This window comes from Gymnoscopelus braueri (assembly GCF_963280865.1).
Source record: "Gymnoscopelus braueri genome assembly, chromosome: 23".
Classification (NCBI taxonomy): Eukaryota; Metazoa; Chordata; class Actinopteri; order Myctophiformes; family Myctophidae; genus Gymnoscopelus; species Gymnoscopelus braueri.
The window spans coordinates 42,239,504-42,252,749 of record NC_137625.1 but is presented as its reverse complement, the minus strand read 5'-3'; the positions used below and the strand labels follow the sequence as shown (position 1 = coordinate 42,252,749).

The 13,246-nt window shown below is 44.7% G+C and overlaps 1 protein-coding gene across 1 annotated transcript; it reads right to left on the bottom strand.

Moving 5' to 3' along the window:
- Positions 1-9,068: 9,068 nt before the first annotated feature.
- On the bottom strand, positions 9,069-9,887 carry LOC308079670 (ribonuclease H1-like; the record flags this gene model as incomplete). The annotated part of the gene is made up of 1 exon (XM_080421221.1): positions 9,069-9,887. One exon carries the CDS (start codon positions 9,885-9,887, stop codon positions 9,069-9,071), a length of 819 nt encoding a protein of 272 aa, XP_080277347.1.
- Positions 9,888-13,246: the final 3,359 nt, after the last annotated feature.

Genomic DNA, 13,246 nt, shown 5'->3' with positions numbered 1-13,246 from the left:
AACTGAGGTAGAGAGTGAGTGTGTGTGTGTGTGTGTGTGTGTGTGTGTGTGTGTGTGTGTGTGTGTGTGTGTGTGTGTGTGTGTGTGTGTGTGTGTGTGTGTGTGTGTGTGTGTGTATGTGTGCGTGTGCGGTGGAAAGTAACTAAGCACATGCACTCAAATTCTACTACTTAAGTGCAATTTTGAGGTACTTTTACTTTACTGGAGTATTTCCAATTTATTTAAGCTATTTGAAAATAGCCGATCTACAAGCTCACAACGCGTCGCATCGCAAGTATTTTCATATTGTGGTATTGCTACTTTTACTTTACTTTTAATTTTTTTTATTTAAGTAAAATATCTGAGTACTTCTCCCACCACTGATTGTGTGTGTGTGTGCGTGTGTGTGTGTGTGCACGCGCATGCGTGCACACGTGTGCATGTTCGCATTACATTACATATACAGTAAATCCATCACATGCGGTGGATGTCAGAGCCATGTGATGTTTATTTTATTCCTTTATCTTGTTTCATCCTTCGCTCTCCGGGGTGTGATATATAGCCCACTGTATCTGCCTGTGGATCCTGTGTCTCTGTGTTTCTAATCTCTCACTCAGCATACAGTAAACACTAACATACTCCATACGCTCTCTGTGGGCCTGACACACATTCTATGTCACATGTCTAATGTGACAAAACAACAGGAAGGGCTGCCCCCTCCCCGCCTTTGATGGTATCTCTCTCTCTCTCTCACACACCACACACACACACACACACACACACACACACACACACACACACACACACACACACACACACACACACACACACACACACACACACACACACACACACACACACACTAGTGTTGATTTTGACAGCACATTTTCATTCAGTTTTAGTCATAGTCTTTTGAATCAAGTTCCATTTAGTTTCATATGTCATCTGAAATGTTTACTGTTAGTCTAGTTTTAGTCTAGTTTTAGTCGACTAAATATCATAAGATTATGGTCCACTAAATCTACAGTTGATTTAGTTGACTAAAATGTGTTTCAGTGTGTATACCGCAGTGTGGAACTACTGACTCGCTGAAAAGAACTGGCACACACAGGCGTGTGCGTGGGTGAACGCTGAGAATGTTGGGTATCTCTCACTGGCATCTATCTCGCACGCACGGCTGTCGCACGCACGTGCACGCGCACATGCACACGCAAATACACACACACACACACACACACACACACACACACACACACACACACACACACACACACACACACACACACACACACACACACACACATATAAATATGTCCTTTTACTCCAGGACAATTAGTTGACAACTTTAGTTAGTTACTTTGCAGATATATAAATTATGATATTATGAAACATACATTAACCACTTCAGCCCTATTTTATACATAGGCTATTTGAAAATAGACGATCTACAAGCTCAGAACGCGTCGCATCGCGACACGTTGTGAGCTTGTATATTTGCTATTTTCAAACATGTTAGTACTTTTACTTTTGGTGCTTAAAGTATATTTTGATTCCAATACTTTTGTACTTTAACTCAAGTGAATTTTGAATTCCGGACGTTTACTTGTAACAGAGTACTTCTACATTGCAGTATTGAGACTTTTACTTAAGTACATAGTAAATACACAGTACACACGTGCGTGTGCGAAGGGCATACAGAATATGCAAAGCCACATATACATGAACACGCATAAATAACCAGTGGCCAGTGGGTGGTCTGTCGCAAATGATGCCAAATAATTTCTCACTCGGTTGGAGAGGTTTATGAGCACCAGCTGGTTTGCTAACTTCTGAATTACTGTCAGAGAGAGAGAGAGGGAGAGAGAGAGAGAGAGAGAGGGAGAGAGAGGGTGGGAGGGAGAGAGAGAGGAGAGGATGAGACAGTGTGAGATAGAAGTAAAGAGAGTGTTAACAGATGGACAGACTCTGCGGAACCAGCATGGACTCCCAGAGCTGCGTCAGAACGGATATGATATGGAATAAGTTGCCATGTTGGAGATATTTATAGCATGCCATCTAGTCATTAGTTGTGTAGTGCAGTGGTTCTCAACCTTTTCAGGCTGTGACCCTCCAGAATAATCATATTTGAACTGGGGACCCCCCACTCTGACCCCATATTGTCTCTTTCTTAAATTATTTATTTATTTATGTTTGACCAGTAAAGTATTGTTTGTTGATTACTTTTGAGGCAGTAACAGTTTTTTTTAATTTTATGTAGGTATTAAAAAGGTCTTAAAAGTCCTTAATTTGTCACTTCACTGTCATCTGGGTACCCCCCGAAAATCATGTGGGGATCCCCCTGGGGGTCCCGACCGACATATTGAACCACTGGTGTAGTGATCTCTCAAGAACAGATTCTGCTCTGCGCTTGAATCGGTAGCCGGGTTGACAACCCGTGCACATTGGCTACAAGTGCCATCAGATCAGGAAGCAGGCCGCGCTTTACCCAATCAAATGTAGTGGGCGGGATTTACGTGTGTGCCGTTCGTTCCCCACTGGAACAAACCGAAACTCATTTAACAATAGCGTCCTCGAAGCCGACAAAACCACGGAAAGTTAGTAACCTTTTATATTGCTCTTTCATCATAGAAACAAATGGGCTTATAAACAAAACGATCCATGTTCTTTGGGAGAAATGGTGTTGGTGTTCAGTGGAGGGTGAAGGCAGACCAAAACCCCGGTTTCCCTGAGCACGGGTCGTCCGTTCAGCTCCACCCAGAGCCAAATGAATAAGTAGAAAACAGCAGAGGGCACTGTTTTTCCTTTTCATTTGGCGATGGGTTCCCAGATTGCTGGTGTATATGTCACAGGTAAATGGACCCTTCACTAAACCCCACCCCAAAAGTGATTGTCCAATGCCAGCTTAGCAACCGTTGTCAGCCTGGCATAGGTCTGGCAAGCTTTCGTCACCTGCCATAGCTGTCAATGTTATTTCGCCCGCACACACACATTCATTTGCAACATAATAGCAAGAATACCACGATAACGCAATGGTGACTATATGAACCAGCAACAGATTCCACGTACCCAAAACCGTTGGAGGGTTCTTTTCCCAAGCTGAAATCTGCACTTAAACTGCATGGCTGCATGGCTGGCTGTGTTGTTGAACACATACACAGCTTAACATCAGGAAAGTTAAACGACTCACTCGCCCAGGTGGTGTCTATAATACTAATCACTGTAATCGTAACAAAATTCAGAATCACAGCGCTGCCGGTTTCGGATTCCGCACGTGAAAGTATATTCATTCATTTGTTCGTCTATTTATTAACTGCTACTGTAGTCTGAAATGAATGAAAACTCCTGTTACAGTCATGGATCAACTTCAACCTGGTGTTTGCACTTTGTCTATTTACGGTCCGTACATCTATATAAACGTTCAGATTTCAAATATAAAGTGCTTACCTTATGGCCACGGATGTTACAATTATGCACTCAAAAGTACCCGTATATTCTGTATTGTTCAATAAAAAGCATTTTAATCCGATTGGTGGACATTTTCTCATGGAGTTATAATGTATCAGAGTGCAATACACTTACCAACCGATAGGGTCACGCAGTTGAAAGCACATGGAGAAAATGGCCACCGATCAGATTAAAATGCTTTTTATTGAACTATACGGATGATACGGTTACTTTTGAGAGACCGTACATAAATGTAACATCCGTGGCCATGGGATAAGCACTTTAAATTTGAAATATGAACGTTTCTGTAGATGTACGGGCCGTAAATGGAGAAAGTGCAAACACCAGGTTGAAGTTTCTCCATGATGGTCGAGACAGACGATCCCGTCGTGTATCCATGGCTATTACTCCCTCTAACATTTCCTGTGTTTTAGCTTATTGAAATTATGTCATGCACATTTTTCTGCCTTGTTGACTAGATTTAGAAGAGATTTTGAAGCTCTTGCAGCTGAAATGATCGATTATTTTTAAGGGGAAAAGCCGTCATTTAACATGCAAGTCAATGGGTGAGAAGCAGATTGTGCCAGGCCTGGGTGTGACTAACTCGCACCACCAGTCACAGAGTGGGGTGGGTGGGGCTTAGCGAAGGGTCCATTGGCATTCCAGGTAAATTGGAAGGGGAGCGCTTGTTTTTAGACGCGGGGCTGCGAGGCGAGGCTTTGATGCGAGGACGACAACAAGAAGATAGCAACCAGGAAATGCAAGCACCAGCTTCAGTGGCGCACTTCGATAATCATTTGGACTCCCCATCCACTACCACTGGAAGTCTGGGTTTGACTCCCGCTTGGGACATTACTTTTTCAAACAACCGCGGACTTTTTTTCGACGATAAAGTATAGTTTTGGACCATGACGGAGGCGCGCCGACTCAGCAGACCTTGAGGCCGAGGAGGCGCGCCCGAGCGCCAACCAGGCGCGAGTGCCCGCGACGACCGGCCGATGGTCTGCTAGTCGACTAAGCGCCGTCCGAGTTATGTACCGATAGGCACAGAATCGTAAATGATGTTGTGGGGACTGCGTTTGCTCTAACTGCCACTCACTGCACTAACATAGCCCGCCAGCACCGCCCCCTCGCCCCCTTCTGCTTCAACTGCATGGAATAAGGCTGTTCGCGGGTGTGTGTGTGTGTGTGTGTGTGTGTGTGTGCGCGCGTGCGTGCGTGTGTGCGCATGCGTGTGTGCGTGCTCGTTTGTGCGCGTGTGCATGTGTGCGTGTGTGGTGTGGGGCTCATGTCTGGCTTGCATTGCCCTCTAGCGTTGATTCTACAGAATTGCCTGGGGGGCGGTGAAAACAAGCGCTTCTTTTCCAATTTACCTGGAATGCCAATTTACCTGTAACATATATGCAACCTGCCTTTCTACCCCTTGTCTCAGTAGAAGGGGGCGGGGCGGGGACTCCAGGGAGAGCCTGGCGAGTTGGGGCAAATGAGTCAGTTGAGGCAAACGCTCTCCCCACAACATGATTGACGATTCTGTGCCTATCGGTACATAACTCGGACGGGGCTGAGTCGGCTCAAGCGAACTTGAGCCACGTAAGGCACCGCGAGTTGCCGTGCCAACTGCGCCCCTCCGTCGCGGTCCAAAACTATACTTTATCGGCAAAAAGAAGTAGTAGGCGGTTGTTGGAAAAAGTAATAACTCGAGCGGGAGTTGAAGCCCGGAGGTGTAGATTGCTAATCTAGTGATTAACGAGGCAAGCCACTGAGGCCGGTACTGAGATTGAGTATTAGGGCAGTATTACAATGTGACAACGCCCGGGCCTACAGGGCGAGGCTACTGAGACCAGGGGGAGAAAGGCTGCCTGCGTAGTGGATGGAGAGGAGAGTTGGATATTGTTTAATCAATCAACCAGTTGAACCCAACAGCCATATTAGAACCGAACATCCGCCGGCTTGTACATCAGCTATCTCCGTCGAAGATGTTTGGTGTATAGAGGCGAAAAAAGGAGGGGGCCTCGTAGACCCCTGGGGGCCTCCGGTCAATGAAGTACACAGGGGTTAAGTGGTTAAATCATTTTCAATTAACGATAGAAACTTTGTTTTCTGACAAATGGCTCTTTGATTTAAAGATGGAGTGCCATGATATTTTTCAACCCTAAAACCTGATCATAAGCTATTATTATTATGTAAGGATTTTTTTCAACAAAAAAAAAGTGTACAGTAAGTGTTAAAATGTTGTTTTTATGTAGACACACCCACCAGTGCATTAAGTATACCTGGTTTTCACCTTAGCACCTCCTCCACAACCTTAGCACCACCCACCTGTCCTAGTCCCTCCTCCTCCTCATGCCCACACCTGTTGTGTTATGATAATGAGGGGGAGGGTGTGGGCTTTGTGATGTCACTAAAGCGCTGTTTCTCTATGGCACATTTGACCCTCAAGGTTTCAGCCTCCAGGAAAAAACTCCAAATAGTCAGAGAAGACATAAAACACCATAAAAACACCACCGGGGGGCTTAATGAAGTTCTATCAACCTCATAGACACATGAAAAACAGAAAAAGTGCAAAAACATGGCACCACCTCTTTAAAGAACTTAGAATTTGGTCAACCGAGTCACCAACATGTGTGCTATGGCTTGAATTCCATGATTGTTTTTCTGTGGGGGGGGGGGGGGGGGGGTTCTACCCCTGTTGAATCACATCTTTGCAGCTCCAATGTGTTTCTTCAGCTCAGCGTGAGGGAATGGAGAGTGGGATTACAAATCAATAGCTCATTTTGTCCTATTGTGACTGAAAAAAAATCATGTGTGTGTGTGTGTGTGTGTGTGTGTGTGTGTGTGTGTGTGTGTGTGTGTGCGTGTGCGTGTGCGCGTGTGCGTGACTCGTTTGCTCTGTATTTTCTTGTATTTTCAGGTGGACCAGCAATCCAGCAGGTAGCCTGTGTTGTCCAAAGTAACAAAGTCAAGTACTCCAGTACCTGAGTCAAAGGATAGATAGCCTACTCCTGGTCAAATATTACAAGTTGCTCTGTCAAATTTGTGCTTGACTTAAAGTACTGGGCGTACTTGCTTTATAAAATACTTAAGTATCCAAAGGTACATGCTTATAATAATAATAATAATAATAATAATAATACATTTATTTGTAAAGCACATTTTTCACAAATCTCATAAAGTGCTACAGGATTGAAAAACACAAAACACAAAGCAATGGTAAACAAACAACATAAGACCCAACTATAAAAAGTAGATTTAAAAGAATAAGTAAAATCAAGGAATAAAAAATACCTACGGATAAAACTAAGAAAGCACTAGATAAGTGATAACTAGTGTTATAGCGTCTATTTTGCACAGATATGATAACAGGTGTGCCTTGAGATTGGCTTCCCTGATTGGCCAATCCCTGTGCTTCCCCCATCAACATCTGCACCGCCGTGTCCAAATATGGACATATCTGCATCCGGTGAGATCAGCACCCGAATGCCCAGATATGGACGTTGGCATCACCGGTAACGTCATGACTCATGCCTACACCATAATGCCCAAATATGGACATATGCATCACCGGTGATGTCATGGAAGGTGTGAAAACAAGTATCACAATTTGTATTCCACCCAAGCCCCCAACCGTGAGGGAGCAGTGAAGCACATTGGACATCATAGGGCTTGATGTCACAAACGTAACATGCCCATATTGGACGTGTGTGTGTGTGTGTGTGTGTGTGTGTGTGTGTGTGTGTGTGTGTGTGTGTGTGTGTGTGTGTGTGTGTGTGTGTGTGTGTATGTTCACACTAACCACGCTAAGAGAACCGAGCACGCAAGCGAGCGCGCACACACACACACACACACACACACACACACACACACACACACACACACACACACACACAGAGTTCGTTGGGTTTGTCTGAAAGTTAAATATACTGTATATACATAATATTATACAGTTCCCAGCGGACTAATGAAAATAGAGGAGCTTCCATACATGAATAACTAATGATGTAAACACAGTAAAGTACCAACGTGTTACCATGGGGTGGGGGCGGGGTGAGGGGATGGAGGAAAGTACCTTTACTCAAGTATTGTACTTGAGTATTTCCATTTTCTTTTACTTTAAACTTCTACTCCACTATATGTCAGAGGCAAATATTATGCTTTCTACTCCACTTCAATTATTTGACAGCTTTAGTTACTTTGCAGATTTAGATTATTAATATAAAACGTGCATTAACCACGTAAGCCCTATTTTATACTTCAGCTATTAGAAAATAGCTGATCTACAAGCTGCATAGATCTGCTATTTTCATTTTTGTACATTTATTTTGATGCCAGTAATGTTTAATACAGGCCTTTTACTTGTAACATAAGTGCTACCTAACATTTCTATATTTTCTCAGGATTTCAAGGACCACTGTTTGATATGCATTAGTCCACAGACCCTCGTTTGCTAAAATTATTATTTGTATCTCTCTGACCCAAGTCCACACTGTAAAATGTAACTCTGAGTTACAGAACAACAACTTGCAATGGGATGGCAAATCTTTTTGTGATAGGAACTATTTTTAAATTTTTTATATTAACCTAGCATCCCTATTCGCCGCAAATCGCAGATCTACAAGCTCGCTTGTACAGTAGATTGGCTATTTTCGGTAATGAGATTTGATGTAGACTCTACACCTCTTTTGTAAATGGAAACAAATACTGTAGAACAGTGGTTCTCAGACTTTTTCATGTCAAGGACCCCCAAAATGATATGTATTTGGCTGTGGACCCCCATCTTGAAAATATTTTGTGCCAAGGATTTTTTCAAAAATAGCAGATCTACAAGCTCATAGTGTGGCACCGATTGCCGCGCTAATAGCCAACATATAAAAGGTTAAAGTGGTTAAAATTATTGTGATGCTATATTAGGACCCCTGGGGGTCCCCGGACCCCACTTTGAGAACCAATGCTGTAGCAGACCAAGTACAGAGCCAAAGGTCAAGTTCACTATTGAGGGATTAAAGTGGATTCATGGTCATGTGTATTTTCAGACATTTAACCAACATATTAATATAAAGGATAACGTGTGAACTAACTTTTTATACAATAATATCTAGTAGGGGGTCCCTGCTTCATCTCTATCTCAGGCTAAGGGGTCCTGGGCCTGAAAAACATTGAAGACCCCTATGTTAAAAAGGCTTAACCCATTCAATCTGGGAACGCATCTGTCATTTTAGATTTCTTTGGCTATATTCAAAAACAGCAGATATACAAGCTCATAGCGCAGCACCGAGTGCGGTATGAGCTTGTAGATCTGCTGTTTTTGAAAAATCGTGAAAACGTGTGCAAATCTTTGAAATATATATTTTTAAAGCGAACATTTGTAACTCAAATATTTGCTTCTGGGGGCTCCCTGGAACAACACATTTGACAAATGTTTGCTTTAAAAATATATATATTTAAAGATTTGCAAAAATTGTCAAGATTAAAAAACAAGATCTACAAGCTCATAGCGCGGCTATGAGCTTGTAGATCTGCTATTTTTGAATTGTCAAAGAAATCTGAAAATGACACATGCATTCCCATGTCTTAATGGATTAATTGGCTGCTCCCTTAATTGGCTGCTCCTCTTAATTGCTTAATTGGCTCCCTTAATTGGCTGCTCCTTAATTGGCTGCTCCCTCTTTGGACAGCCTGTCCGCCTGCTCGTTCCCTTCGTACCCAGCATGCCCTGGGACGTGCAGCCAGACCACCTGCAGCTCGGCGTTCAGCTCGTCCAGACGGACAAAATCCTCCTTGTTGACGACCTCTCCTCCCGAGCTCGACCTCCATCCGTTGCGCTTCCAGTTCTTCACCCAGCTGGTCACACCGTTAATGGTGAACATGCTGTCCGTGTAGAGGACCAGCTTGTCCACGTTCGCGTCCTTGGCCTGTTCCAGCGCCCTGCACGCCGCCTGTAACTCTGCCCTCTGGTTGGTCTGTCTCCCGAGGAGCCTCTCCGCGACGTTCAGAGGATGCTTCGGACCCCAGTAGACGCCGATCCCCGCCCGTGCTCCGCGCTGTCCGTTGGCGAAACAGCAGCCGTCCGTGTAAACGACCACAGCGTCGCCCATGTAGGTGAATCCGTCGGGGCCTGCCGCGGTCGACGTGCAGACATCTTTTGATGTTTTGACTTTCTTGGATGGAAACTCTTCTTCGGTTTGTGAGTGGCTCCTCTTCTTTCCCAGCGGGGTGAATTCCAGGGGTCGTTTTTTAGGCAGAAGGTTGGCCGCTGTCGCCGTCTTAAACCTAGCAGCTTCACCGATGATGGCCGGGGCGTCCGATGGCGGCTTGACTCCTCTGACAAACGCCCAGGCGTCTTTCTCTGAACCGAACTTCCTGTAACTGGCGTATTGAAACTTGTCCACTTGGCTCTTGCATTCGTCCCATGTGGCGTAGACTCCAGGTTTGAAGCCTTTCCTCACCGCGTAGAAGAACTTCCCCATGTCTTTCTGGTGTGTGGCACAAATATCTGCTTACTGTTCTGTAGAAACCCGCTCAGTCCGAATGTTTAACACCTTAACACGTGTCCGCTGTCATTGTGTTGCACCTTTAATCACGAACAAATGCTGCAAAACACGGCAAAAAGATCACGCACAACACAATTTATGCTTTGGATGTAGTTTGGTGATCAAGAAACATGCATGTATGTATTACGGTTGTAGATTAATTTCTATCACCACTCCAAACACTTATTGATGCTCTCCAAGTTATGAGTTAAAACTCCACTCTTCTACTATTTAAAGTATAAAGTTCCAAGTTACATGTCAGTCTGTGACGGCACACAGATATGCCCATATATGGACTGGCCCGCAGTAACCGCTGCAACGACTGTCGCAACGACTGTTGCGGTCTCGCAGAGGATTTAAGAAGATTCAACCTCTTCTTGTTTTCAATGTTTCAATGTACAGATTATTATTTTGTACATATTATTTTGATGGTATATTGTTTAAGTGGCCAGATGGGTGGGTTGCAAACGCTTTCAAGATTATCAAGTGGGCCCTCATCCAGAAAAGGTTTGGAACCCCTCTTTTAGAGATTTAGAATTTTAGCACTAGTTGGTGTCTGTGTGTGTGTGTGTGTGTGTGTGTGTGTGTGTGTGTGTGTGTGTGTGTGTGTGTGTGTGTGTGTGTGTGTGGGGGGGGGGGGGGGGATGACCGCAGGTGCTGACAACTGGAGGTACTGACCTTGAAACTCATATCCCAGGTACCACAGTACCTGTCTGAACTCAACCTGTCTAAACTGCACCAGACACTATAAATAATACAGCGCGCGCCTGATGGTGTGAATTCAACCCAAAATAATAGATAACAACGTGCAACGACGGAGTCTAAAAAAACATTATCTACATGTCCAAAGGGGCCCTGCTTTGATAGATGGTGATGTTCAAAGCTGTCCTCCTGGATGTTACCTCGGAGGACCCCCGTATCTGCAGAGAGCGTCTTAAATTTTTTATGAACGCCGCAGCTACAAAAACACATTCAAGCATTTTGGCTTCGCCTGCTCTCAATCCTCCCTTCGACTTTCCCTCTGGCCCCTCCCGTTCCCTCTGGCCCCTCCTGTTCCCTCTGGCCCCTCCCCTTCCCTCTGGCCCCTCCCTTTCCCTCTGGCCCCTTCCCTTCCCTCTGGCCCCTCCCGTTCCCTCTGGCCCATTCCCTTCCCTCCCCTCGTTTCCTTCTTCTTCTTCTTCCAACCCAGTGGTTTTCAAAGTGGGGTCCTCCAGGGGACCCCCAGGTGTCCTCGTGTAGGTTCCAGGGGGGTCCCCAGCAAAATGAGCATCACAATCTGTTTAACCAATTGAACCCTGTTTATACTTTAGCTATTTGAAAATGACCAACAGGGCCGGATACAGAAATGATCAACTGGGGGGGCATTAATAAATGCTGGGGGGCGGTTTCCTCGGCGGCGCGCAAAGCGCGGCGGTGAATTTTTTTTGGGGGGGGCCCAAAACCATTTGGGGGGTTTTGGGGGGCCCCAAACCCCCCAAATGAGTAGGAAAATATGCATAGGAAAATATGCATTTTGGCGCAGTTAGACCTATAAAAATAAAAATAAATCGTTTTTTCGGCTGTTTGTGTATTACTGCTTCCTATTGTTCTTTTGGGCTTGTTTTCCTAGGCTTCTTTCTCTCGCAATATCTGGCAACACTGCCCATGGAAAATCAGGGCAGAGGATTATTTGAATTGTGCAATGATACATGATGGAATATGATTAAGGATTATTTTGATTGAATTTTTTTTGGGGGGGCAATCAGGCCATTTGGGGGGGCCCTTGCCCATTTGCCCTTGCCCATGCCTAGATCCGGCCCTGATGACCAATCTACAAGCTCACAACGATCTGATATTTAAAAAATAAAAAATAAAAAATCTAGATTTCTCGAAAAAATATTATGTGGAATAATTTTTAAAATAAAATACACAAATCTTCTCCTGTAGGGGTCCTTTGGCACGATCTACAAGCCCACAAAGCCTCGCTGGGCTTGTAGATCGGCTATTTTCACAAATTCTGCCTACAATTACTTTTGACGTAGTAATGGTATTTTTTCCATTCGATTTTAGATTTCTTTTTTAAAGGTCTTAAAAGTCCTTAAATTGTCACTTTACTGTCATCTGGCGACCCCCCCCACCCCCCCCCCCCCAAATCATGTGGGGACCCCCACTGTTTTAGTGTGCCGTTTAGCTATAAAATCAGATTGCGGGCATTTTTCTTGGCAGCCATGACAGTCCCAGAAAACCAAAAACGAACACCAGCCAACGAGGCATCCGTGCGTCTAGTCCAGAGATTCACATTTGGTGTGAATCAATGCACCATATGAGGGCATGGCTTGGCCCCCCGCATGACTCCCCACTGTAAATCAAGATAGCACGGTATACTGTCAGGAGGCCTAGCGGTGAATCACAGGGCGAGGCTTATCACCCCCATATTTCACCGAGGCAGCCTGCCGCCGCACCTTGTCTGGCCGGTTACACCACAGTGTCGCCAGATTCTGTGAGAGAAACAAGCAACCAGGTCTAGGAAAACCAGCCCAAAAGAAGCGACTATGGGCCACATGAGCACTTTAACATATACATCAGCTATTTGAAAATAGTAGATCTACAAGCTCACAACGCGTCGCGTTGCGACGCGTTGTGAGCTTGTAGATCGGCTATTTTCAAATAAAATCTTGCGGGGAAATTATAATAAGCCGATCTGGCAACCCTGGTTACACCACAGGCTACACGTTGATGGTGGTGGGTGGTGGTGGGTGGTGGTGGGTGGTGGTGGGTGGTGGTGGGTGGTCAGCCAGGTTTTTTTTTTTTTACTGAACACAAAAGAATGATTGTTTGTGGTTGTTTTTTTGCTTTTTTTTTTGCCTTTTTGCTTTGTTACGAGTTAAAGAAGAAGGTAGTGTAATCACCCCATCTGTCAAAAGAGTCACAACACACAGGCAGAGGCATCTATCACTGTGTGTGTGTGTGTGTGTGTGTGTGTGTGTGTGTGTGTGTGTGTGTGTGTGTGTGTGTGTGTGTGTGTGTGTGTGTGTGTGTGTGTGTGTGTGTGTGCGCGCGTGTGCGTGCGTGCGGAGGGGGTGGCAGTAACCCATTCAATCCGGGAACGCATCTCTGTCATTTTTAGATTTCTTTGGCTATTCAAAAATAGCAGATCTACAAGCTCATAGCGTGGCACCGAGTGCCGCGCTATGAGCTTGTAGATCTTCTGTTTTTGAAAAATCTTCAAAATGTGTGCAAATCTTTTAATATATATATTTTTTTAAAGCGAACATTTGTAGCAGATCTACAAGCTCATACATGAGCTTGTAGATCTG